The sequence below is a fragment of the Capra hircus genome, chromosome 9, assembly GCF_001704415.2.
Source record: "Capra hircus breed San Clemente chromosome 9, ASM170441v1, whole genome shotgun sequence".
Classification (NCBI taxonomy): Eukaryota; Metazoa; Chordata; class Mammalia; order Artiodactyla; family Bovidae; genus Capra; species Capra hircus.
Window position 1 is genome coordinate 2,498,210 of NC_030816.1, and position 27,725 is coordinate 2,525,934.

A 27,725-nucleotide genomic window follows, 5' to 3' on the forward strand; every position below is an offset into this window, starting at 1 on the left:
GTAGCCCCTTTACTGTATTTGAAAATGAATGTAGAATTAGGAGAAAGCCTTTATTTTGGTTCAAAGTGTTTTAGTATTCTTCCCCTTCTCTTTCACAGAATAATCTCTTTGCCTTTGGGTTCCTGCAGTTTCATTGTGCCTCTTTATATAAAGGATGCATATTTTTTATTAATTCTGAAAAAATTTTGGTCATTATCTAGATATTGCCTTTCCTCATTTTTTCTGGAACTAATTTTACTAGGTATTATTAGACCATCTTTTTTTTTGTGACCTTTAATGTATATTTTATGTGTAAAAGAAAAGAGATAAAGGGCCAAAAAAAAAAAAATCATTCCTGTACCGTATTCTATATAGTTTCCTCAGTTGTGTCTTCCAGTTCACTTTTATCTTCAGCCATACCTAATGTGCTGTTTAGTCATTTATTTTTGTTTTTTTAAAAACAAATTAAATATAATTTGTAGAACTATTGATTCTCTTTTAAAATTTTATGTTTTTCATAGTGTCTTATTCTTTCTGCACTATTTGTTTCCATTTCAATTTTAAGAATTTCAGAACCTTTAACATATATTTTAATGTCTTTAATCATTTAATAGATTCATTTATGCTGTCTTATTTTCTGAAATTCTTAGATGCTAAATTTCCTGAATACTTTTTTTTTTTTTAATTGTCGTTGTGATGTGCAGTAAGCTTGGGTGGAAGATACACTGCTAAACTTTTGCACATTTAGCAGTCCCAATGAAATAATTGTGTAGCAAAATATGTATTGTTAACAGTATTCTAGATGATGGAGAGCAAAACAGACAAGTTTCTTATTCCGGTGGAGCTTATATTCTGGTAACTGGATGCTTATTAGTTATTAATGATTAATGCTAAAATACAAGGATTAGTAGACCAAGACTCACAGGCCAAATCTGGCCCACAGCCTATGGCCTATGAATTAGAGTGCGTGCGTGTGTGTTCAGTTGGTCAGTCGCGTCTCACTCTTTGCAACCCTATTGACCGTAACTTGCCAGACTCTTCTGTCCATGGAATTTCCCAGGCAAGAATGCTGGAGTGGGTTGCCGTTTCCTCCTCTAGGGGATCTTCCTGAACCAGGGATCAAACCTGGGTCTCCCACATTGCAGACAGATTCTTTACCGCTCAGCCATCAGGGAAGCCCATATTAAAGCAGTTAGAATATCAGATTTTAGGTCTGCATATAACTATAGGATGGTTGTGAGAATTCTGAGACTTTGTAATCCACCTAGGGCTTTTCATGTGGACTCTTTGCGACCTGTGAACTGTAGCCCACTAGCCTCCTCTGTCCATGGGATTCTCCAGGCAAAAATACTGGAGTGGGTTGCCATGCTCTCCTCCAGGGGATCTTGCAGACCCAGGAATCAAACCCATGTCTCTTACCATCTCTGCACTGGCAAGTGGGTTCTTTGCCACTAGTGCCACCTGGAAACTGAGGGTTAGAGGGGAAGGAAAATTAAAGTTTTGAGGGGGCCTCTAGACTGAATTGGGGCTTCCTGCATAGCTCAGTTGGTAAAGAATCTTCCTGCAATGCAGGAGACCCTGGTTCGATTCCTGGCTCGGGAAGATCTCCTGGAGAAAGGCTAGACTACCCACTCCAGTATTCTGGCCTGGAGAATTCCATGGACTGTGTAGTATAGTCCGTGGGTTGCAGAGTCACACAGGACTGAGCAACTTTCACTTTCACTTTTAGACTGAATTAGTAGTACTCTAATCCATGAGATGGTCATAAATGGCTTGAACTTCACTTGTTTACACCTTTTCTCCCAATAATTTGATGTAGATTACCAAGAATATGAGTAAAATGAAAGAAAATAAAATTATTTATTACATAAAAGTAGATGTGCCATGCATCTGAAATAATTTATATGTTGTATTTTAATTCAACAGATATCTCTAAATTTTTTGGCAGCTTTAATTGTGTACTGTAGGTTTGTAACTGTGTGAGAAGAGAGTCTTTTACAAATTTACACCCTGTGATTCTCCTATGGGGTGACATTCCCCCTGCCCCCACCCCCTACAAGCTACTTTCTAAGTGTAGCAGATAGTAAGGGCCCTTTCCTAAGGCAATTTAACAATACACTAAATGTTTTTCATGAGTTATCTGCAAAACTGAAAGTACTATTTGTCTTATTGCTGACTGTATATAGCTTTTCATAGTAACCTATTGGTAGCAAAATTGGGAAATTTAAGAATTTGTCTTATGAAAATCTTGCTTTAATGATGAACTTTGAGTCGTCTATTGCTGTGCCTAAATATTTTCTTAAAAAGGAAATTTGAAAATATTTTAGCACTTAGTCAAGAGATATGGTTGAATTTGCTAAGTGCCTGTATATTGAGTAAGATAATTTTTTATCTCTAGGATTAGCTTTCTACATTTATTAACATATAAAGAAATTTTTATTCCTTTGATTTTGAGATGTTATGATTTTCAGTGTTATCTTGGAATAACATAGCTTGGGTTTGTCTCTTCTGGTTAAGAATTAATATCTATAATTATATTTCCATAATTTATAGTATTTATATTTCTGCAAAATGAAGTGAAGTGAAAGTTGCTAAGTCATGTCTGACTCTTTATGACCCCATGGACTGTAGCCTGCCAGGCTCCTCTGTCCATGGAGTCTCCAGGCAGCAACACTGGAGTGGGTAGCCATTCCCTTCTCCAGGGGGTCTTCCCAACCGAGGAATCAAACCCAGGTCTCCTGCATTGCAGGTAGATTCTTTATCATCTGAGTCACTAGGGAAGCCCACATTTCTGCAAGTAACACTATAAAAAATTCCTTATATGCAGTGTGGTATGGGAAAGCATAGAGTTTGTTGTCAGGTCAATACTTTGTTCAGATCCATTTAACTAGTTTAGGCAAGTTACTTTGCTTTCTAAGCTCAGTGATCTTTAATAACCTAGGAACAGAGTTCCCATAAAATTCACGTGATACATGGTGAAGAGATTTTGTTGGAGAAAGAGAACTGAAGTGGGAAATTTGAGCATATTAATCCTGTCATTCAGTTCAGTAGTGTCAAGTAATTTGCCTGATGTTTGAGGTGTAGCTTCTGAATCCCAGTCTGAAGAACTACTGAAATGTATAAATATGCAAATGAAGTGAGATATTGAGTATATCGTAATTATCATAATGCCTATCTATGTGTGTGTGTGCACTCAGTTGTGTCTGACTCTTTGAGACCCTGTGGGCTATAGCTCAGAAGGTTCCTCTGTCCATGGGGTTATCCCAGGAAGAATACTGGAGTGGGTTGCCATTTCCCCCTCCAAGGGATCTTCCTGAACCCAGGGATCGAACCCACATCTCCTCAGTCTCCTGCATTGGCAGCAGACTATTTACCACTGAGCCACCACCTCAGAAGCCAAATGCCATAAGCAGTCATTTATTTGTTGTAATTATCTGTATATGGAGAGGTGAAATTAAATGGTTAGTCTATAATGGAAATGTCTCAGAATTTTTTTCGGCATGTGCACACTGCTGAAATTATTTATTTTCGGCTGTGCTGGGTCTTCATTGCTGCACAGGGCCTTTCTCTAGTTGCGGTGAGTGAGGGCCACTCTTCACTGAGGTGCACAGGCTTGTCACTGTGGTGACTTCTCCAGTTGCCGAGCACAGGCTCTAGGCACACGGATACGGTAGTTGCAGCACATAGGCTTAGTAATTGCCACTGCTCTAGGGCCTGCAGGCTTCAGCGTTTGTGGCTCAGAGGCTCATTAGCTGTGTAGTCCCCTTTTCAGCAGTATCTGTGAAACCTGGGGACTTGTTAGAAATGCATATTCTCTGGCTCATCCCAAACCTACTCAATCAGAATAAACTGTAAGGGTTGGACACAGCAGTTTGTTTTAACAAACCATCCAGGTAATTCATCTAGATTTACTCTAAAATCTTAACTTGAACTGGAGATTGAGATGAATGGAAGCTGGATTTATAGTTGTGATTCACCCTTGCTGTTGCTGCTGCTAAGTCGCTTCAGTCGTGTCCAACTCTGTGAGACCCCATAGACGGCAGCCCACCAGGCTCCCCCGTCCCTGGGATTCTCCAGGCAAGAACACTGGAGTGGGTTGCCATTTCCTTCTCCAATGCATGAAAGTGAAAAGTGAAAGTGAAGTCACTCAGTCGTGTCCGACTCTTCGCGACCCCGTGGACTGCAGCCCACCAGGCTCCTCCATCCATGGGATTTTCCAGGCGAGAGTACTGGAGTGGGGTGCCATTGCCTTCTCTGAATTCACCCTTACTCATATATCCTCATTCAGATTTTGAGGTGTTTTAAGAAGCAGTCCATACTTAGTGGATGTTGAACTCTACTTTTGCCTCCCCAGCTCTCTGACTCTGCTGGGTGTTCAGCTTAGCTTCTCAGACTCTCATCTGCAGCTCCAGAAGTTGTATCTTCTGGAGACAGCAGGTGTCTCGGGAAAATGTGAGTCTGGGCTTAGATCTCTGAGTTTCTTGTCAGTTCAGTTCAATTCAGTTCAGTCACTCAGTTGTGTCCGGCTCTTTGCAACCCAGTGAACTGCAGCACGCCAGGCCTCCCTGTCCATCACCAACTCCCAGAATTCACCCAAACCCATGTCCATCGAGTCGGTGATGCCATCCAACCATCTCATCCTCTGTCATCTCCTTCTCCTCCGGCCCTCAATCTTTCCCAGCATCAGGGTCTTTTCAAATGAGTCATTTCTTCACATCAGGTGGCCAGAGTATTGGAGTTTCAGTTTCAACATCAGTCCTTCCAATGAACACCCAGGACTGATCTCCTTTAGGATGGACTGGTTGGATCTCCTTGCAGTCCAAGGGACTCTCAAGTCTTCTCCAACACCACAGTTCAAAAGCTGTCAGTTAATTCTTCACTGCCTTGGTATCCCCCAGGTGCTTCAAACAGTTTCCTTTTTTAAAAATTTCTATTTTGTCCAGCTTTTCTAGTTTTCAGAGAGTAGAGGGAAGATTTAGCCACTTGCCTTGTCTGTCATCATCATAAATGAAGGGGTCCAAAGTACATGGCTGTGAAAGACTAAGAAGTAAGAAACTGTCTCAAGGAGGAGAAAGTGTTAAGCAGTGTGTTTAAAATAGATCTTTTGGGGGTTTTGTAATATACATATGCCTGAAAACAAAAACAGTCCTGGCACAATGAACTCCTCACAAAAAGACTTTTTTGATGGGAAAAAATGTTTTTTTAAGGGAATTTATAGGTTTCTATGGAAATGACTGGTGAAGAGAAGGTTATCTTCTTATGACTGTTTTCTTGTAAAAAAAGTAAAATTTAAAATACTAGACTGCTGTTTAAAAAACAATATAAAAGTAGATAAGAGTGATTTTTAAAATGTTGTTTTGGGCAAGCTAGTACTGAGAACTTGGAACTTTTTTCTTAACTGCAAAGTGATGGTTATTGGTATATTTGTATTAATATTTTCAAGTATTAAGATATGAAGACTTTATCTCAGTTTCTGTGTTTATATAGAAACTTTGCTGCTAAAGCCATAGTCCTTGTACAGTGACAACTAACTGCTGTCCTGTCCTACAGGTGCATCGGGGCCTGTTACGCAGGGGAAATGTTTATATTTTGCTTTCAAGAAAGAGCTATCTTAAGATGCTCCACCCTCATACCTTTGGTTTTTCTCATAATTTTCTCAAATATCTTCAGTGATGCTGAAATGGAAAGGAAATAATATGATAAATACCCATGTTCCTACATATTTGTGTTGTGCTTAAGGGAAAAAAAAGTACTGTAGTTGGAATACTCCTAAGTCTGTGCCACTGCCACCCCTTTCCCCCATTTCCAATAGCTGGTATATTTTTACTACTTTTTTAAATAAATGGATTTTCAAATATTTGTTGATAAATTATCTTATTTTGTCGTTTATTGACTCTAACATCTATGGATCTTTTTACAGTTAAATCGTCAATCTGAAATTGTTGCTACTAGTTCTGTTGATTCCTGGAAGACATGTGCAAGACGAAACAAGACCGAAAGTTTCAAACCTTTGAAAGGCAACGCAATTGGACTTAACATGTTGAGCAACAATAAGAAATTGAGGTATAGGCACTTTACTGTACACCCCTACAGAAAAGATAAACGGTTTGATACCAGAAACTAATTGGCCGCGTTTGGTCAATTGGCCCAACCTGTACCTTTTGTTTTCAGTTTGTCAGTAGAGCCAAGAGGTAGAATGGCCCTAGTGTGTGAATTCTTTGCTTTGAATTTTGGGAATAGGATGGATTGCAGTGATTTCTTGGTTTGGAATAAAAATATTGAAAGGAAAATTTTGGTACACAAGGATTTCATAAAATGAACTTGCTTTCAAACAGCAAAATCTTGGTCATAAAATTAAAAGTCATATCTCCATTGGGAAATACTTACCAGGATTATCTCAGTAGTGTTGTTGTCAGTCACTAAGTTGTGTCCAACACTTTGCCACCTCATGGACTACAGATTACCACGCTTCCCTGTCCTTCACCATCTCCTGGAGTTTGCTCACACTCATGTCCATTGAGTCAGTGATGCCATCCATTCATCTCATCCTCTGTTGCCCCCTTCTCCTGCCTTCAATCTTTCCCAGCATCTGGGTCTTTTCCAGTGAGTTGGCTCCTCGCATCAAGTGGCCACAGTATTGGAGCTTCAGCTTCAGCATCAGTCCTTCGAGTGAATTTTCAGAGTTGATTTCCTTTAGGGTTGACTGGTTTGATCTCCTTGCTGTCCGAGGGACTCTTATTTATACTTCCTTATTTTCCCTTGTATTTGGAAGGATTCAATATATAAAGCAGATAAATTCCATTTTGGCTTTGAAGAATGCAAATATTTTTTCCCAAATAGTTACCTATTAATTTTGCTTATACAGTCTTTCATTGACCTGAAAGCTTTCATCTTCATATTAATAAATCAGCTTTTACCTTTTGATTCATGCTATTTGGATCTTCCAAAAAAAATAACTCCTCACTGTTAAGTCATAAAGATACTTAAGTATACATAAAGATCAGTCAGTCAGTTCAGTCACTCCGTCATGTCCGACTCTTTGTTACCCCATGGACTACAGCATGCCAGGCCTCCCTGTCCATCTCCAACTCCCGGAGTTTACTCAAACTCATGTCCATTGAGTCAGTGATGCCATCCAGCCATCACAGTCTCTATCATCCCCTTCTCCTCCTGCCTTCAATCTTTCCCAGCATCACAGTCTTTTCCAGTGAGTCAGTTCTTTGCATCAGGTGGCCAAAGTATTGGAGTGTCAGCTTCAGCATCAGTCCTTCCAATGCATATTCAGGACTGATCTCCTTTAGGATGGACTGGTTGGATCTCCTTGCAGTCCAAGAGACTCTCAAGAGTCTTCTCCAACACCACAGTTCAAAAGCATCAATTCTTCGGTGCTCAGCCTTCTTTATGGTCCAACTCTCACATCCATACATGACTACTGGAAAAACCATAGCTTTGACTATATGAAGCTTTGTCAGTGACATGACATCTCTGCTTTTTAATATGCTGTCTAAATTTGCCATAGCTTTTCTTCCAAGGAGCAAGCATCTTTAAATTTCATGGCTAGTGTCACCATCCACAGTGATTTTGGAACCCAAGAAAATAAAGTCTGGGCTGTTCCCCTTTCTTTCCCCATCTGTTTGCCATGAAGTGATGGGAGCAGATGCCGTAATCTTAATTTTCTGAATGTTGAGTTTTAAGCCAGCTTTTCACCCTCCTTTTTCACCTTCATCAAGAGTCTCTTTCATTCCTCTTTGCTTTCTGCCATTAGAATGGTGTCTGAGGTTATTGATATTTCTCTCAGCAGTGTTGATTCCAACTTGTGCTTTCATCCAGCTCAGCATTTTGCTTGATGGACTCTGCATTTACGTTAAATAAGCAGGGTGACAATACACAGCCTTGATGTATTCCTTTGCCAATTTTGAACGAGTCCATTTTTCCATGTCTGGTTCTATCTGTTGTTCCTTGACCTGCATACAGATTTCTCAGGAGGTAGATAAGGTGGTCTGGTATTCCCATCTCTTGACGAATTTTCCACAATTTATTGTGATCCACACAGTCAAAGCTTTAGAGTAGTCAGTGAAGCAGAAGTAGGTGTTTTTCTGAAATTCTCTTGCTTTTTCTGTGATCCAGCAGTTGTTGGCAGTTTGTGATCTCTGGTTCTCTGCCTTTTCTACATCCAGCTTATACATCTGGAAGTTCTTGGTTCACGTACTGTTGAAGCCTAGCTTGAAGGATTTTTGGCCTTGCCTTGCTAGTGTGTGAAATGAGTGCAGTTGTATGGTAGTTTGAACATTCTTTGGTACTGCCCTTCTTTGGGATTGGAATAAAACTGACCTTTTCCCGTCCTGTGGCCACTGCTGAGTTTTCTAAATTTGCTGGCATGTTGAGTGCAGCACTTTCATAGCATCATCTTTTAGGATTTGAAATAGCTCAACTGGAATTCTATCATCTCCACTAGCTTTGTTCTTAGTAATGCTTCCTAAGGCTCACTTGACTTTTACACTCCTGGATGTCTGGCTCTAGGTGAGTGATCACACCATCGTGCTTATCTTTGTTATTAAGACCTTTTTTGTACAGTTCTTCTGTGTATTGTTGCCACGTCATCTTAGTCTTAATCTCTTCTGCTTCTATTAGATCCTTACCGTTTCAATGTCCTTTATTGAGCCCATCTTTGCATGAGCTGTTCCTTTGGTATCTCTAATTTTCTTGGAAACATCTCTAGTCTCTCTCATTCTATTGTTTTCCTCTGTTTCTTTGCATTCTTCACTTAAGAAGGCTTTCTTATCTCTCAGACTCTGCATTCAGTTGGGTATATTTTTTCCTTCATTTTTTTGCCTTTTTCTTCTCCTTTTTCATGTATTTGCAAGACCTCCTCAGAAAACCACCTTGTCTTCTTGTATTTCTTTTTTGTGGGCATGGTGTTGGTTGCCACAGTGTTATTAACCTCTGTCCATAGTTCTTAAGGTCTTCTGTCAGATCTAATCTGTTGAATCTGTTTGTCACTTCCACTGTGTAATCGTAAGGATTTGACTTAGATCATACCTGAATGACCTAGTGGTTTTCTCTATATACTTTCTTTAAGTCTGAATTTTGCAATAAAGGAGTGCATGATCTGAGCCACAGTCAGCTCCAGATTTTGTTTTTGCTGACTATTAAATAGAGTTTCTCCATCTTCGGCTACAAAGAATAAAATCAGTCTGATTTCAGTATTGACCATCTGGTGATGTCCATGTGTAGAGTCTTCTCTTGTGTTGTTTGAAGATATGTTTGCTATGACCAATGAGTTCTCTTGGCAAAACTTTCAATTAGGGACTCCTTTTATTTTCTTTCTTTTTTTTTCCCTTAAGATTTCTTATTCCCCTTTTCATCTAGATATCATTCATCTTTCCTAGTTGTCATAGTGAACCACTGTTACTGATATGATTGGTCTATTGTATATCCCAGAAATAGGATTGAGATCACGGTTTTATTTTTACTTTCTCAGTTTATAGTCAATTGAGAAACATAAAGGCTAACTAATTTTCAAGTCAGTGGAGAGTCAAAAGTAGAATTTAGCATTTTAATTTTTTTTATAATTAACACTTATTATTATTTTGGCACATAAGGAAGCTTTGTGTATTCATAGTATATAGTTTAAAAGCTTTTTTCCCCTCAATGGATATTCTTACATAGAGAATAAGAAGAAATATATCTGGATTAATTTGCAGGAAATATTACAGTGTGAAATACACATTTAGGATTCCTCATTTCTGTTCTAACGTTCTACTCTTTACCTTCTTTAATGAACTGGATTGGAAACATTTTGGAGACAAATTCAGAAAGTGGAAACTTTGGAAAACTTAACATGGGCAGTGGGTTTATGTATAAAAACGTTCTTATAAGTGATTAAGTTTTTTGTGTGTGTCCTCAGATTTTAAAGGATGTATTTTTCTTATGTATATATAATTTTCCCGTTTACTTTATTCTTTGTTTCTTGACTCTGCAGTGAAAATACACAAAATACATCATTATGCTCTGGAACTGTAAGACGTTTTCCTCATGCTAATGCACAGATAGCAGTAGTAAAAACAGCAGCCCAAAGGTAAGGATTCTAATTACCATTGTTTAGTATATAGTCTATGAGGTGGCTAAGAGTCGGACACAACTGAGCACTTTCACTTTGACTTTTCACTTTCATGCATTGGAGAAGGCAATGGCAACCCACTCCAGTGTTCTTGCCTGGAGAATCCCAGAGATGGGGGAGCCTGGTGGGCTGCCGTCTGTAGGGTCGCACAGAGTCGGACACAACTGAAGCGACTGAGCAGCAGCAGCAATATATACTTGTCATCCTCTTTAATAAGAGTTGGTCACTGCCTTTTTTAAAAAGAACCTTTTTCCTTACTTTCTAGAACTTCACTGCTTCGTTGTCTCTAAAGAGAGACTCATGTTTCTGATATAATTCATGCCCTACAATTTTATTATTTTATACTTACTTTTAAATAAATCACAGTCTGTAAATAGAGGTATTTTAAGTAAAAGCCATTCTGTTGGATTATATTCCTGTTAAATTAAGCTGATTTGTACATTTAACAGAGAAGTCTTCAGCTGGTAGTTTAGTTCTGATGAGTAAAACTATAGTTTTTACTTTACTTTCTTTGTAAGGTTTATGGGATTTCATAGTATCAAAGTAAATTACATTGTTAGTTTTAAATGAGAAATTTCTGTGTTTTCATAAATATGACTTCTCATTGATCATGAAAGTACTACTTGAATCTTGAAATAGTGCAAGGGATAGTGTGATAGTTGATGTTCTTAAATGCTTTTGAGGTTTTTCATAACCGTTTTTGGATGGTAATGAAGTTTCAGTTGAATTTCAGTTCTTAGTCAATTTCAGCTGACAAAAAAATTTTTAGGCTCCAACAATTACAAAATAATTTATCTCTTTATTTCTTGCATTTTGAATAATTGCATTAAATTTTTATAGCTAGTAAAACTTGAAGGATTTTTTAATATGTGATAGATGTTCATTTAAAAATATGTACTAGATGTTTTTCTTCAGTTTTTAGACTCCTGATCTAGACTGCTCTTCATTGAGAAAATGTGTCCTGACTCTTACCCTTGCTGTATTTGTTATAACATACAGTTTCAACTTAAAAACCTTTAAATTTTCTCATACTTTAGCACAATAAGAAAATCTTTTCTTTGCCTAAATATTTTTCATAGTTTAAATGTAAGATGTTTTAGAAATTCAGCTAAAAAAATGGACAAATTACTATACATACCAAAAAATTGACTTGCCTTACACAACAAGCTCTGCGGCCTACACGTAGCACAACATGAGAAGAAACAATAAAAGGAAAGTAATTAAGGGAAAGGAAGAAGTTTAGAAGGATAGACACATTGTTTCTCACATACTGATCACATTGATATAATTCATCACTGTGAAAAATCTACTTTCTATTCTGAAAATGAGGTGTAAGTTGAAATACTAATTTATAATCAAGTGATATATTCTACAACCAAAATTATTACTGGTTTAGAAGTTATCTATTAGTTTAGAATTATTTACACTATGCCTTATTCTCCCCATTTCACCTTTCTTCATTGGTAATGTTAAAAATTGATTTCAGTTTGGGAATTGGCTTGTGTTTTTTTTAAATTCTGTGTCATGGCACCTCTTGTACCTTGCCATGTATAAGGTATATATTACCTTCTACAGTACGCCTCTGTATAAAAAATTAGTTTCTGTTAATAGGAGTGGTATTTATTAGTAAAATAATGTTTCTTAGAACAATAAAAAAACCTGATTTAATTTGTATTTAAAAAACAATCCTGAATGAAAATACAAGTGAAGGACAAGTAGGGGCATTAAGGAAAGCTGTGAAGTGTCATGTCTACAGGACAGATTCTCCTTATGTTTATCTCTCATAGAATAAATATTTCTTAGTGCTACTGCAGTGTGACTGTCATTAAAAAGATTTTGACTTGCAAACACCAGTCACTGAGAGTTTTCCCAATTTCCTTCCTTCAAAAGTTTTGAGTGATTTTATGCTATATACCTGTGGCTCAGTGGGTAAAGAATCCACCTGCAGTACAGGAGACAGAGGGGATGCAGGTTCATTCCCTGGGTTGGGAAGATCCCCTGGAGGAGAAAATGGCATCCCACTCCAGTATTCTTGCCTGGAAAATCCCATGGACAGAGGAGCCTGGTGGGCTAGAGTCCAAAGGGTTGCAAAGAGTGGAACACGATTAAGCGTGCAGGATGCTAGATGCATGTACCTACATACATAGGTTTAGAGTAGTCAAAGACGAGTATGACAGTTCCAAGCTCAAGTTTGGTTAGGGCAGAAGACAGAGTAACAAGTAAGCAAATGTTTACCTGGTGAGTACAGTGTAGCAATATGCAAAGTATGTGTAGTACTATTTATAGCAGTGGAAAATTCACAAAGGAAGTGTTAAAGAAGCTTTTGAGTGTTTTAGCTAAAAGAGAACACTCCATGGGGTAGGAACCACATCTTCAATGGACATGAAAAAAACCTTCACCCAAGATGATAGCTAGCAAACTTTTGGTTTTAATTAGTGTAATGTGGGCACAATTGTCAGGCCTCAGATGTGTAAAAGCACACTGGCTTTTGCAGTTTCACCTAATTTTTTTTTTTTTTTCACCTCTGCATTTGAAATTAAAGACAGTATCACTACTTGGTAATTCACACACATAATCGATACCTCCTGGGGTGAGTGGTGTACCTTGTCTTTTAAGTAAATCAGACCTGCATTTTGAATAATTTGTAAGATACTGAAATAAGTACATCACACCTTTTTAATCTGAAAGAAAGGAGTGTTAAAGTATGAGATCAGATTACTATTTGGAGGATATTATGGGTACAGTCTGGTTTCTTACTGCTATTCCAAATGTTAATTCATATTTAAAAGGTAGGTTGTTTATATACTAATAGTGATGGAGATAGTATAGACAAAAATGCAGAAAATTAAAAATCTTTATAACTGTACCATCTCTACTCCTAACTTTAACCAGACTTGGAAAAAGAGCTTATTTATTGATTTATGTTTTGTTTACATTTTCTCCTTTTTTTTTTTTAAGGCTAGATAGAAAGACTTAAAATGACTCTAGGGGAACATGAATGTTTACAAAAGCATATATAATTCATAAATGGGAAAATGGGCTCCTGGAATAAGCAAGATTTCAGTATTAATGAAAAGTACCACTTTGACCAAATGGAAGTCCAAAATCAAGTCATAGATAGCAGAATCAATCAGCTTGTTTTCTTTTTAAATTTTAAGAGCAGAAGTAGTCCAAAAGGAACATTAAACCAACAGTTTTAGGAAGTCTTACATTACCAATAATGGCTTCCTGTCTCGTTTTTTAATAGCCTTATTACTTCTTTTATTCTTTCTTTCTCTCTCTCTTTCAATATATAAGCTCTTCTACGGCAGGGCTTGATAATAAACACATATTAGGATGAGGAGTATTGGAAAACTACCATAACTCATAAGTTAAATATCATAGAAAATGCATTTTTTTCAAGTGTAAGAGACGTGAACATGAATGTATATATTTTTGGGTTTTGTTTTCTTCTAACTCCTTTGGTTTATTGGAAAGAACCAAGCCCATTTCTGCTGTGTCTTCTACCTCTTTCTTTTACTGTCTGTGGTACTGAACTCTTTTCACAACAGTGAGAACTCTGGGCACAACAGTATAGAGTAGGACATGACTAGATGAGGTGTTAATGCCCAAGTTTTGGTTTCCATTTTACTTTTCCTGAAATGCAACACCGTAAGAAGTAAATGCAAAAGGACAGACAGATTGAGCTTCTGTGTTTATATTTTGTTTCACTTTAATAGGTTTATGACAGATAATTTTCCTTCATTTTTCTGTCATTTGTCCAATATAAATTTATCTTACACAGATTATCACATTTTTTAAATAACAAAAGTAAAATTTCAAATATGGTATTCATGTAAGTTTGTAATAATTCTTTTCCTTACCGTTAAAAAAAATTTTTTTTTAAGAGATAAGTGTTTCTTTTCAATGTTGTTTATGTAAAACCAACTTACCATATTATTTTTTCTTAATTTGCCAGGACTGAATGGATATTTTACTTGTGTGCTTCACATGATAGGAATTCAGGAGTTAATATGGGGACTCAGAGATTTTTGTTAACTATGTTTTGCTTACAGTTCTGAATATTTAGTTTTCTTTGTAATAGGAATAATTGCAGAATGTGACTCTTATTCTAAATTGAGGGTTTTATAAAAAGCTTGAGTAATTGATGTTGATAGCTTTTTAAATTTTCCATGAACTGTGGAAAAGGTAGGACCTTTTATACTTTTGACTTTTGATTAGAGGCCACGATTTTAAGTCCCAGGATTTTTTCTAGTGTCTCCAGCCATATAGTATACTTGTGTTTAATATAAAGCTTTTGTGGAAAAGTTTCGACCTTAAATTTTTATTTTCTTTTTTTTGCTCAGAAGCAAATACAGTTGGACTTCTGTATCTGGAGGTTGCACATCTGTGGATACAACCAACCACAGATTAAAAAATATTCAAGGAAAAAATTCCAGAAAGTTCCCAAAACCAAAACTTGAATTTGCTGGTGCTTGCAACTGTTTATATAACATTTACATTGTATTAGGTACTATAAGTAATTTAGAAATGATTTGCTGTATATGGGAGGAAACATCATACCCTTTTATGTAAGGGACATGAGCACCCACTCTTTTGGTATCTGCATGGGGTCCTAGAACCCATCCCATACAGACAACCAAGGGACTGCTGTAATCACTCCTGATAACAGAATTGGGACCTCTAAAAATTGTATAGCTTTTAGAAAATTGTTTTGTTCCTTGGAGACTACTGCTGTAACCACTCTAAATAACACATGTCCTAAAATGTTGTATCATTAAGTAACGCTCTTTTAAGTATTTTTTGATCTTTATACATCCTTTTTTCTTCTTTAAATATGTTTAGATATAAATTAATTTCTGTACTGACAAAAATTGAAAACCAATTTACATATCTGAGAGGATTGAAAGCACTAGTATATAACATATGTGATGTATTTAAAACAAGTAAATCATAGTTTTGCCTTATTGACTGCACTTACTAAAACTATAGTGATATATCAAAAATGAGGTCTTGCCTCTTACATTTTTTTTCTTTTTCATGTTTTAAGCAGTCTGGACCAAAAGGAAAGGTAAGCTTAATATTGATGAAATTAGAGCATGGATACAACAATAAAATATCATATTATTTATATGCTTTGAAAAATCACTGAATTAGAGTTCATCATTAAGCTTATTAATTATTTTAATAAAAGGAAACATAGCACAACATGATATTTGATTTACGTGAGTAATATTTCACCATAATTCTCAACATACATTTTTCCATGAATGATTATTATATATTTATACTGGTGTGTAACTACTTTAAATGAAGTATTTCAGGGTCTTAGTAGTAAAATTATTTTCAGTTATGTAAAATAAATATTTCTTGTTGTATTTTAGTGATAATATTTTTGCTTAGTGCTTTATTAGAGTGAGTTGAAAAATTGAGTAGAATACCTTAAGCTTAGAGTTAAAACTCTATTCTGACGCAGAATTTTGTGACAGAATTTTATGATCCTTCTTTGTTCCCTTTGTAGTAATTCTAGCAGACACATCATCCTTTAGCAGAAATGTTGAGTAGTATAACGAAAATAACATAGAAACAGGTTTTTAAGAACACATTTCTTTGAATAGTGAAGTGATTGTAGTTGTTTTGAAGCAAATACCCTTAAGAATAGCTCTCTCCTCAGTGTGTATATGTGGCAATTTTTGTGCATGTGCGTATCTTGTTTTCTTGCTTCCCTGAATCTCAGGAACCTTTTATGAATTCTTCCCTCCCAAAACAGGTAAACAACCCTTGTATTAAGCCAATACTTTTGTGTCATTGGTGACGGTCAAAAGAAGGGACATTCTATACTTTGATTTAATTGTGTGACTTTGACTCTATACTTTTGTTTAAAGGTGTAGAGGAAGCAAAGAGGACAACTTACAGTGTTTTATAGAATGCTGTATATTCCATCTTACTTCATGAACACCAAGTTTCTGAGCTATAAAGGTGATTCTGTCAGCAAAAGATTTAGGCATATTTTATAATTCTGAAATACATCACAGTTCTTATATGTTTTAAATGAATGGGTTGTGCAGATATTTTATTACCTATCTCCTGGAAAAGAAAATTTATTCTTCTATTTCTCTTTGAGTAAATTATTATTTCTTGTCAGATACAGGTTTTATGTCTTTTAAATTTTTAACTCATAAGTGACTCATTTTGGAGAGAAGACCATTTATAAGATATTTTTAATAAAATTGCTGGAGAGTATACATTAAATAACTATACAGTCACACATGAACCAGACTGTTGTTTTATAGAAATAAACATTCCTTCCTGTGTGTTATAGTAGATAAAATGCAGGTATTGTTATATTATCAGAATAGTATAGAGCTTAGATTATTCTCTTTCTCCCAATAGCTTTGGAGGGTTAAACTGATTTTTTTCCCCACTGTTTTGGCTTCTTAGGCATATTTCTGTTGTGGAAATTTATTCACTGATACATTCAGCAAATGTTTTAGTGACTCTATGTGCCAAGGCACTCTTCTAGGAGCAGACAGAAATCCCTACCCTCTTGGAGCTTATAGTCTTGTTGGAATAATACTGGAATAGGAATCAAAAGGTATAGAATTAAGTAACCAGTGTTACCATATAAGTTACTCTAAAGTGGGAATAATGATATTTGCCCAATTTTGAAGGAGATTTGTGAAGAACAAATAAGATAATTATTTGAAAGTGACGTATATTCTGTGAAGTTTGAAATATCTGTAATAGATACTGAAATTCTTTGTCTTTTGTACCGATATTACTGCCAGGGACTAGCATAACGTAGCAGGTATTTATAAAATACATAAATACACTGGAGTGCTTTATTTAGCACCTTTGTTACTGTTAGGTTCAATTTAGTCCGTTAATTCTTTGGATTCTTACCTAAAATTATTTTATCTTTGTCAGAGTTAAGCTGAGAAATTTTCTGTCAGTAGATTTTACTCTGGAACTTTTTTTTCCACATAAGCCTTTTCCCCTCTCTTCTTACAAGCAAAGTCACATCTTTTTTTTTCTGACCTTTGAAGAGCAATAGAAAATCTTTTATCTTTATCCCTTACATATGAAGGACTACAAATCGCTGAACTAAATGATTGCTTTACAAGAGGATAGCTTATCTAATAAACTGAACGATAGGGAGTTGTGGAAGGTTAAGCTATATACTGGGCACAATGAGGTATATTTTAGGTTTAAAACCAAGCTGGAATAAGTAATAAACAATGATTCTAAGGTCCAGAGCTTTCAAACTTGAAAAAATTGCTGCCATTTTTCTTTGTTGTGAGTGACATTGGTGACTTAAGTGACTTCTTTTCTGACTCTGGGACAGTGGTTATGAATACAGTGTACCTGCTGACACCAGCAACCTGGAATACTTATTCTGGTATTAGAACTTTTTTCCCCTCCTCTGTAAATAGACTGTGACCCATTATGAAATGAGCACATAGTAATTTCAAAAGTTTTAAAAATATTTTATTATAACTAGTATGTTCATATTATATAGAATTTTGAAATAACAGAAAGGTACAAAGGTGAAAAGAATGTAGTAAAAGAATATATGTGAAACACTAGACATGTTTACTTAAATATGGGGTTTGTCTGAAAAGACAACTGTTACAATGAAATAGTTTATAATTTTTAAGTTCTTAAAATAGAAAATACATCATTAGCATCTTTATACATTTCTTTTACAATATTTTTTCCTGTGTCCTTTAAATATATCTAACAGGGAGTCATAGTAAAAATACAGCTGCATATTCTGAATTTTGGCTTCTAAAAATGATTTTTAAATCCCATGGATGGAAGAGCCTGATAGGCTGCAGTCCATGGGGTCGCGACACGACTGAGCGACTTCACTGTTCACACATTGAAGAAGGAAATGGCAACCCACTCCAGTATTCTTGTCTGGAGAATCCCAGGGACAGAGGAGCCTAGTGGGCTGCCGTCTATGGGGGTCACACAGAGTTGGACACGACTGAAGTGACATAGCAGCAGTAGCAGTAGAAAAAATGATTTTTAATGATCACATAATAGCTTGTCCTACAGATATACGCAATTTATTTACCCATTAGCCCATGTCTGGTTGTTTTTCACTGTTATATATGATACATTAATGAACAACTTTGTATATAAATTTCTAAATATGTCTCTTAAGATAAATCTCTGGGAAGGATTCTTTACAACTATTTTTAATGCTCTTGATAGGTACTTCCAAATTGTTTTGCAGACAAGTGATACCAGTTTATATTAGCCTTATAAAATACTATCTTGATATCTGAGAAATAAGAGTATAGCAAGATGCTAGATTGTAAGACTAATAATAATTAAGTTTTTTAATTCACTCATCAGTTGAAGTATATATTGAAAAGATCAAAATTTCATTCATAGTAGAAACTAAAATATTCAATAATTAATGATGTATAGCTCCCTTATAAATATACCTAAAGAACCTGATTTTAGGCATATATTTGGTTCCTGGTTGATTATTTGATAGAGTTGCTCCTTAAGATAAATTTTAGTCAGAAATCCTGTTGACTTTGTTACTTTAGGAAATGTGACCAGTTGACTGGTTTGTTTCGAAGAGTAAATATTGGCGAAGAGCAACAGTCTTAATTTTGTAAAAAGAGTAAATGAGGGAAGAGAAAAATGACATGCCTTGCCACATAGTAAAGCATACTGTGAGGAAAACAGTGGTTGAATATGGAAACATTAGAAAAGGTCTAAAAAGGAAGTAGGACAGTAAACAGACTAGAGAATCCAGGTGTGTTGAACATCAATAAATGTTTAGTTTACCATGCCTGAATTACATTATTTTCACATAGGCTAATATTTTGAATTCCTTTATGGTGGCTGCATGGTAGCCAGTGGTTGAGTTTTGACATTGTCATCCTTATACTGCAATATTTAGATAATTGTTTGACCTGATAAATATACTTCCAATTACATACTGCCTTTTAGTTATATACATTTATTCCTTCCAACTATTTATCAAGTGCCTGCTATGTTCTAGGCATAAGAATACAGTGATGAACAAAACAGGCAAGACCTCTGTTCTCCTGTAGTTTACATTTTGATGGGCAAAAACTGATAATGAATAAGTAAAGCACCTAATAAGTTCTATGTTTAAAAGTACAATTGGATGATGTGATATAGTGTGACAATATGGTTTCTTTAGATGTTCAGAGAAACTCAGCTATAAAGCTAACATTTAACCAAGGGCTGAATGTAGACTCAGATACAGTGATCATAGAGATGGCTTCTTCAGATAGAAAAGAGGTGGTGCTAAGATATTAATGCTGGCATGAGTATGGTGTGTTCAGAGAAAGAAAGAAGGACCACTGTGCCTGGAACTTGGGGAGCAAAGGGGAAAATGTTAGGAGGGTTGGTTTAGTAAGGTCAGCTAGAATCCCTAGATCATAAAAGGCTTTGTAAGATAATCTCAAGAGTTTGAGTTTTACATTGGTACACTCATTGAAAACTTTCAGCGCATTTTAGGTAGAGAAGTGTTACTGCCTGATAAATATTTGAGATTTTTTAAAAAATACTCTTTTATGTATGATTTGTGTGGTATTTAATTGAGCCTAAGCTTGTTTCACTTACCAAATAGAATATCAGTAATAATCTTTGACTGTTCAAAACTATTAATAGCTCAGCAAAGTCTAGGAATTAGAGAGGTAGAAAAACATAAGTAAAAGGAATCTTATGGCTTTTCTGGGGAGAGGGATTGAATGGGATAGGATGGGGAAGTGAAAGGATTTTAAAGATCTTTATGACTTTGGGGTGTGTAGAATATCTTGCTTGAGGAAATAGTTGGAATCTTGATACCATGTTAATGAACATAGTATGCAATTGAAATAAGGCTTGAGACAGGGAAGAAGGTAACTATTGTATTTGTTAAATTAACCAGAGGAGAGAAAAAAGAGTGAAAAGTAATTGTCTGGACTTCCCTGGTGGGCCAGTGACCCAAACTCCTCAATCCCAGTGCAGGGAGCCTGGGTTCGATCCCCGGTCAGGGAACTAGATCCCACATGCCTCAGCTAAGACACACTGCAGCCAAATAAATAAATTTTAAAAGAAAGAAAAGTAATTGTGTAAGTCAATAAAAATAGGAAAAAAGAGGAAAGAATGAAACAAAAAAAACAACTAACTCGTAAGGTAAGAGGAAAGGAAAACATCAAAAAACATTTAAAAAAAGTTTATCAGCTGCAATAATAATTGTGATCAGGGTTGAGTATATTTATTAAAAGACAAATCTGTTGTTTAAACTCAGCTATATCATACTATTTATAAGAATCAGCTACTTCTAAAATAATGGTTTGTAAATAAAAGGTCTCGACTCTTAGAGTCAAAAGAGATACAAACAATATGGCAGAAACCAACAGACTATTAGAAAACAATTATCCTCCAATTAAAAATAAGTTAAAGATGCAAACAAAAGGAAAGCATGAGTAGAATTTTAGCAATAAATGAGACCAGGTTAAGGATTAGAAGCACTAAATAGGATAAAGGAGTGCATTTCATAATGGACATACTCTGAGAAATGAATAAAGCTCCCCTAAAATATTTAAAATGCAAAAAAGTTTTTGGTTAGAGTACAACTTTGGGAAATTTTAATAAATCTTCAAAAATTTGAAGTTTAAACATAAGTTTGGAATAATGGATTTTAATGGAAAAATAGACACATTTAATTTTTGTTACAGAAGTTTACATTTTTGCAGTCAGTTACAGCAGTGGAACAGTTTATACAGTGAGTTATTAAAACCAACTAAAAATAAACCAGCGCTCAGATCCTGGTTTCTAATATTCTAATAAAAGGAACCTGGAGAAATGGCTGATTCTAGGGATGGGTTAGGGAAAACAATAATCTCAGAGTATCTTGTAGTATCACAATCCAGTTCACAAAACCAAAGGGTGCTTACTTCAACAACACATACACTAAAATTGGAACAGTACAGAGATTTTCATGGCCCTTGTACAGGGATAACATGCAGATTGGTGAAGCATTCCATATTTCTGTAAGTTTTATGTATATTTTATCAGAATTAAAAAGGTGACATCACAGGAAAGGAAAACAAGAACCAACTGAAAGAGCTCCCAAGGGCCAGAACCAAAACAATTGGATTATAACCTAAAGTATAAAATAAATATCCATTGGTGGTACTAGTATAAATGATTGAATAAGTGGTTTACTTACTGAACTAACCTAAAATTTTTGTAAGCTGCATAAAATGATTTGGGGGAAATTGACAGCTGTTTGCTACAGAAGAATTCCAAATAAATAATATATGTAGATACTCCCCTCTTCAGGAAGAAATAGAGTTGAAGCATTGTTGCTAAGTTGTGTCCAAGTCTTTTGTGACTCCATAGACTGTAGCCCACCAGACTTCTCTGTCAACCACATTTTCCAGGTAAGAATACTGGAGTGGGTTGCTGTTTCCTTCTTCAGGGGTCTGACCCAGGAATCAAACCTGCGTCTCCTGCATTGTGGATTCTTTACCATTGAGACACCAGGGAAGAAGCCTCTCTTGTGGGCTGGACTAACTGAATTTGCTTCCAAATAGAACATTGGAAAGGAAAATAAGTAATTTTGGAGTAGAGAAACCTGGCAGATATTACCTTAGCCAGATGATCACGGTTAATCTTACTGGTGTTATGAATCATTGATATCATGTAACCTCTGATACGATGTGATGAGACATCCGCCAAACCTACAAGCTTGGTCTAGTCATGAGTGAAACACCAGACACACGGTGAGGGGTATTCTATGTAATAACTAACCAGTCTCTTCTGAAGTGCCAGGGTCATGAGAAAGAATTTAAGTCCGAGAAACAAAGAAGCTGCCTCCGTCCATAGTGGCTCAGATGGTAAAGAATCTGCCTGTTGTACGGAAGACCCAGGTTCAGTCCCTGGGTTGGAAAGATCACCTGGAAGAGGAAATGGCAACCCACTCCATTGTCTTTGCCTGGAGAATTCTATGGACAGAGGAGCCTGGTGGGCTAGTATCTATACCTGGAGAGTTCCATGGACAGAGGATTCTGGCAGACTATAGTACATGGGGTTGCAAACAGTCAGACATGACTGAGCCACATACACGCATGCACGCACACACGCACACCTAGCGAGACAGGATCACTAAAAAAACAGTGAATCCTAGGTTGTATTCTAGAGCAAAGAGGATATTAGTGGAAAGTGGAAGAGCTGGTAAAATTCAAACAAAGCCTGGCATTTAGTTAATAGCCATGTGCAAATGTTGATTTTTGTGTTTTTAGATATAGATATGAGGGTAATGAAGGTGTTAACATTAGGAAAAACTGGGTAAGGGATATAAGAGAATTCTGAACTATCTTTCAACTGTTCAGTAAATCTAAATTTGTTCTAGATTTTATTTTTTTTAAAGACTTCCAAAGCTGAAGCCTGTCAAACTTTTAATAAACAAAACATTCTGATGTTATTTAAACAGTTTTGCACAGAAGGGGGAAAAAGGTATCTAGTTTTATGCACTTTGTAAAATATTGGATCCATGATCCATGAAATGAGGTTCTCTAAAACTTATATACAAAACACATACTCTCAGAAGCAAAAGAAAAAAGAAAAAATGCTCCCAGTCGGTAGGGACGCTTCTCTGCTTCTGCTTGGTTTAAGGTAGGAAAGAAAATCCACTAGGAAATTAAATCCTAGCCTTAAGCATCATACTAGTTTGAAGTTTGAAATTTTTAATGTCTGTAGAGTGTTGGAACTTTCATACTAACAAGTTAACATAAAAGTGTATTTTTGATTACCTAACAAAAGTTAACACAAGATTATATCTATAAAATTCTTTTAATTCTCTTATTAAACAAATACTTTTATTCTGAAATTCTTGTATTCTTATATTAAAGTTAAGGTATGCTTTTACTTCAGTAATTTGCTTATTATAATACATTTTTTTAAAACAAAATTTGCTATGTATAGGGCAAAATATAGTAAATATCAGATACAGAGTGGCCATAAGGTTTGGAAATGTTGGCACATGCACATAATTTTTAACATGCCAATACGTGATGGCCATGGACCTTCTGCGACGCACATATTCATTGTGGTGTTTGTTCCTCATCAGCAATGCATGGTTCAGTGCACTCTGTCAAATAGCAGAGAGCTGAGTGAATTAGTAATCTCTGTATATCTCTGATACGTTGTCTTAGATGATTTAAGCCAGTTATCACTGAATGAACTTGTGTTTATAGCATACCCCAGAATAAGTAAAGCAGATTTAAATAGACAAAAATCCAAACTATCTGGATTTCCAGATTTTGTGGCCACTCTGTCAAATCATTTTGCTTGTTGATAATCCTTAGTATTTAAGAATATCTACTGTTTCTATTGTCCACTGTTTTAATACATAGAGATTTTGGAATTTACTATCGTTGTATCATATTTTGCCTCAAATTTATTGCCTCGGTTGTATTTTATAGTTGATAATTTTATTTTTCCAGTGTAGAGTTATAACAGAGATTGAAAATTGAGTGTATATGGATAAGATTATATTATATCATTTTTAGTGTGAACATGTGTATAATATAAAAACATGTACTTTATTTAAAGCTTAATGTAGTTAGGAGCTGAAAACCTTATTTTTCATAGCACTGGTACTGCTGTCTCTTGAGGCAAATTCTCATCTTCACAATTTGTATCCTCACAAAATTTTGACAATGTGGAAATGACCCAGTTGGACCACATACTGCTCAGTGATAATAATGAAAATACCATTACTTACCAAAACTGATGCAGTTTGCCAGGATTCAGATTCTGGTGTTGCTATTTAGTAGTTCTGTGACCATGGCCAAGTTAATTAACCTCATTGTGCCTCAGTTTCCTCATCTGTAAAGTGCTAACAGTAGTATATACTTCATAAGGTTATCGTGAAGGCCAAAGCAATTAAGAGACGCAAAGCACTTAGAACAGCGCCTGGCACGTTGGGCGCACTGTTTGCTAGCTGTTGTCAGAAGCACACTGCTGTCACTGCTCTTACTATGTTCTGCTTGTCATTTTCTTAGTTCGCTTTCAACTCAGGTGCTCTGACTTTTGCAATATAAAAATATGAAATCCTTATAAGGAAAACTCCGTGAGGATTTTTGTTTAATTTTTGCTTAATTGTATTGCTTTGTGATAGGTTTGATCACTTGTGTGAATGGATTTATAAAGAACAGGATAACCTCTTTTAATTCCCCCATTAAATAATATGAAAATATATTTGGAGCCTTTCATTTGGATGGGGAAGTAGCTATTTGTAGTTCCCTCATCTGTTGCAAATCTCCTTCTTTAATGGTTTTATCCCATAATTTAGCTATAGGTTTTTTGCTTTTCTCCCAAACTGGTGTATATTTGGACTTCTCTCACTTTTTAGGATCCTTATTTACTAAGGATTCCTGTTCAGAATTCTGAAAATTGGTTGTGTATGAAGTCTGACAATGTAATATAATTTTAAAAGTATTAATATAATTATAACCCCATTATATGGTCACAAGTATTCATACTTGTGACTGCACAGTATGAATACTTGTTTCATGATTTCTAGTTTTGTATATAACTTTTTTTTACTGCTTTTGTAATTATCCTGAAGAATAAGATCTTATTCAGTCTTTATTCCCTTTATTCCTTGATTTTTAAACAGCTAGAAACATTTACAGCAAAATTGGGCAGATATTTATTTTAAGCTGAGTAATTTGTTTTATTTCAGAACTGCATGTGAAAATGAAATATTACAAGCCTTTCTTTTTTTTAAAGTTTTTATAAGTGGATTGTGAAAGTAGTTCCAAAAGAAAAATTCTAAAATTTTGTACATTGGAGAGATATATGTATCTTCCCAAAGAGACTGCTTTGAAAGGATAAATATTTGGATTCATTTATTAAATGTTTATTTGAAAGACTGCCCACTATTGGCTGGCATAGATTAACAGTTTAAATAAAATAAAATCACTGCCCTTAGGGATCTTGCAGTGCATTAAGGTTCAGTATGTTTGTGTAATATAGTGTTATTTTATAGTACCACTTTTTATGTAACAAGCTATGATTTGCTTTTGATAAACATATTGTAAGTTTTCCCTCTACTTTTTCATTTTTTAAATATTTTTTTTTCTTTTAGAGTAAAACTATATGAATTTCCTTTTTAGGAAAGAATACCCACCTCATGTCCAAAAATTTGAAAGTAACCCTGTAAGGTTAAGTCGGCCCCAAGGTGTTGGTAAGTGTGCAGTTTTATTTGTTAACACCTGTGAAGGGTTTTGAGTTGTTGTATGAAAGGTAGGTTAGGGATGTAGCACTGGCTTTAGAATATTCCCAGTTATACTAGAAATATATAGACCCATTTTTAATAACTGACTTGAGAATTTATTTCTCATCGGAAATTGCAGAATGTTTCAGAGAGTACACATTCAGGTGATGATAGTTGGAAGTCTTTTTGATTATATTAGCATTGTGGTTAAATTCAGGATCCAGATATTCACTCTGGATGGGTTATAGCTTCAAAATTATGTTGTGTTGCATTATGTTACAATCTTAATATAGTGCAACAGTGTTAATTCAGTGGTTGCCTAATATATTCTAAATTTTAGGATCAGAATTATTCTAGACAAGAAAATCACTGAATTAAAAAGAGACCATACCTGATAAAACTGTGTTAATAGTAGATGTTGAAATATTATTATAAGTAGAAATTTAATTTACATCGAAATAATTTTTAAAAAATAATTAACACTTACGAAAGCTGTTTCTCTACCATCAAATTTATGTTCGTTATTTAGAGATTTTCAATCTGTGTGTCCATCTTGTTTTCCCCAGGCCTTTGCTTGTTTATTTTTTGGCTTTTTTTTTTAATTGCAGTATAGTTGATTTACATTATTATATTAGGTTTAGGTGTACAGTGTTGTGATTTAGTATTTTTACAGGTTATTGTTGATTGAGTTGTTACAAGATAATGGCTGTAATTCCTGTTCTATGGAATATATTCTTGTTGCTTATCTATTTTATGTATAGTAGTTTGTATCTCTTAATCCCATAGGCCTTTTGCTTGTTTTAAATAGCAGTAGTGGCTCTTACTATCCAAAATTGAATGATTTTAAGCAGCTGAATTTTCCTGGTTGAAAACAGTTTTTGTTTTTTTTTTAAAAACCTGTATTTTTCTATACCTTGGATGAAAATCTTTTGTGTATATATAGAACATATTTTGTAAAGAGAATATTTGAAACATAGCTTCTTTCTTAATAATTTTGCAGTTGTTATGAATGTGAATTAGTATGCTTTGTAATGCATAGTTATGCTCACTAGGTTTATTACATGTGGTAGTAATGACTAGCCTCTTTAACATTCATACCTTAAATCTTTACTGAACTCTTACCCTGCACTTGAGCTGAGTTGGATGCTTGACATTGATTATTTGCTTTTTTCCTAGCTCCCTACCCAGGATCTCAATAAGCTAAGTTCAGCTTTACCTCCATTTTGTACAGAGGAAGAAACTGAGATTCGCAGGGATTATATAACTTGCTCAAGGACACAAACTAGTACTGGAATCCAGGTCTATATGATGATAAAGACCACATGTTCTCTTAACCACTGTGCTTTACTATTTTCTCCCTAGATCAAAAAGAAACTTATTTCTGATCCTCAGGGAAGAACTACACAATAGGTACGGTTATCATTCCCTTTACCCAGATGCATTTCAGTAAGTTAAGTGATTTGGCCTATTATATGGTTTTAGATATCAGCAAGCCCCAGACATTTTACAAAAATTTTTTGTTTATTCAGACACTTCCCTGGTGGTCCAGTGGTTAAGAATTCATCTGCCAGTGCAGGAGACATTGGTTAGATCCCTGGTTTGGAAGGATTCCATATGCCACTGGGCAACTAAGCCCGTGAGCTACAGTTGCTGAGCCCACCTTTGTAGATAGACGTGCTTTGCAATAAGAGAAGCCACCATGATGTGAAGCCCAAGCACCACAGCTGGAGAGTCCCACCCCCAACCCCTGACCCGCAAAGCTAGAGAAAGTCTGCAGCAGTGAAGACCCAGTGTAGCCGAAAATAACGAAATTTAAAAAAAACTTGTTTATTCAATGACTTTCATTAAATAGATAAGAATAACCTTTAAAAAAAAAAACTTTTTATTATAAAATCATTTTAAATGAGTACTGAAAAGTTATAAAAATAGAACTCATTTACCCTTTACCCAGCTGCTCTTACTATTAACATGTTACAGTCATAGTACATTTACAAACTAAGAGATTGGCACTGATATAGCATTTTAAACTAAGCAAACAGACATTGGTCTCATTTCACCAATTTTTCACTGATAACGTTTTTCTGTTCCAAGATCTAGTTTGAGGATCTTACATTTGTTACATCTCCTAAGTTTCCTTGATTAATTTGAAGAATACTAGTAGAATGCCTTTCTGTTTGGAAGTTTGAATGATGTCATCTTATGATGTGTTGTTGTTAAGTTGCTCAGTCATGTCTGACTCTGCAGCCCCATGGACTGCAGTGTTCCAGGCTTCCCTGTCCTTCATCATCTCCTGGAGCTTGCTCAAACTCATGTCCATTGAGTTGGTGATGCCATTCAACCATCTCATCCTCTAATGTCCCC

The 27,725-nt window shown here is 35.4% G+C and overlaps 1 protein-coding gene across 5 annotated transcripts in view; it reads left to right on the plus strand.

Annotated features, from left to right (window-relative positions):
- SENP6 (SUMO1/sentrin specific peptidase 6) overlaps positions 1-27,725 on the plus strand; it is a 131,361-nt gene that overhangs the window by 43,682 nt on the left and 59,954 nt on the right. For 2 of the 5 annotated variants that reach the window (XM_018052876.1, XM_018052879.1), the window contains 4 exons: positions 5,900-6,042; positions 9,962-10,057; positions 15,150-15,170; positions 25,264-25,334. In XM_018052876.1, coding sequence (XP_017908365.1) covers positions 5,900-6,042; positions 9,962-10,057; positions 15,150-15,170; positions 25,264-25,334 — 331 coding nt within the window. The remainder of the gene's footprint in view (positions 1-5,899; positions 6,043-9,961; positions 10,058-15,149; positions 15,171-25,263; positions 25,335-27,725) is intronic. The other 3 variants (XM_018052878.1, XM_018052880.1, XM_018052877.1) reach the window with 2 other exon arrangements.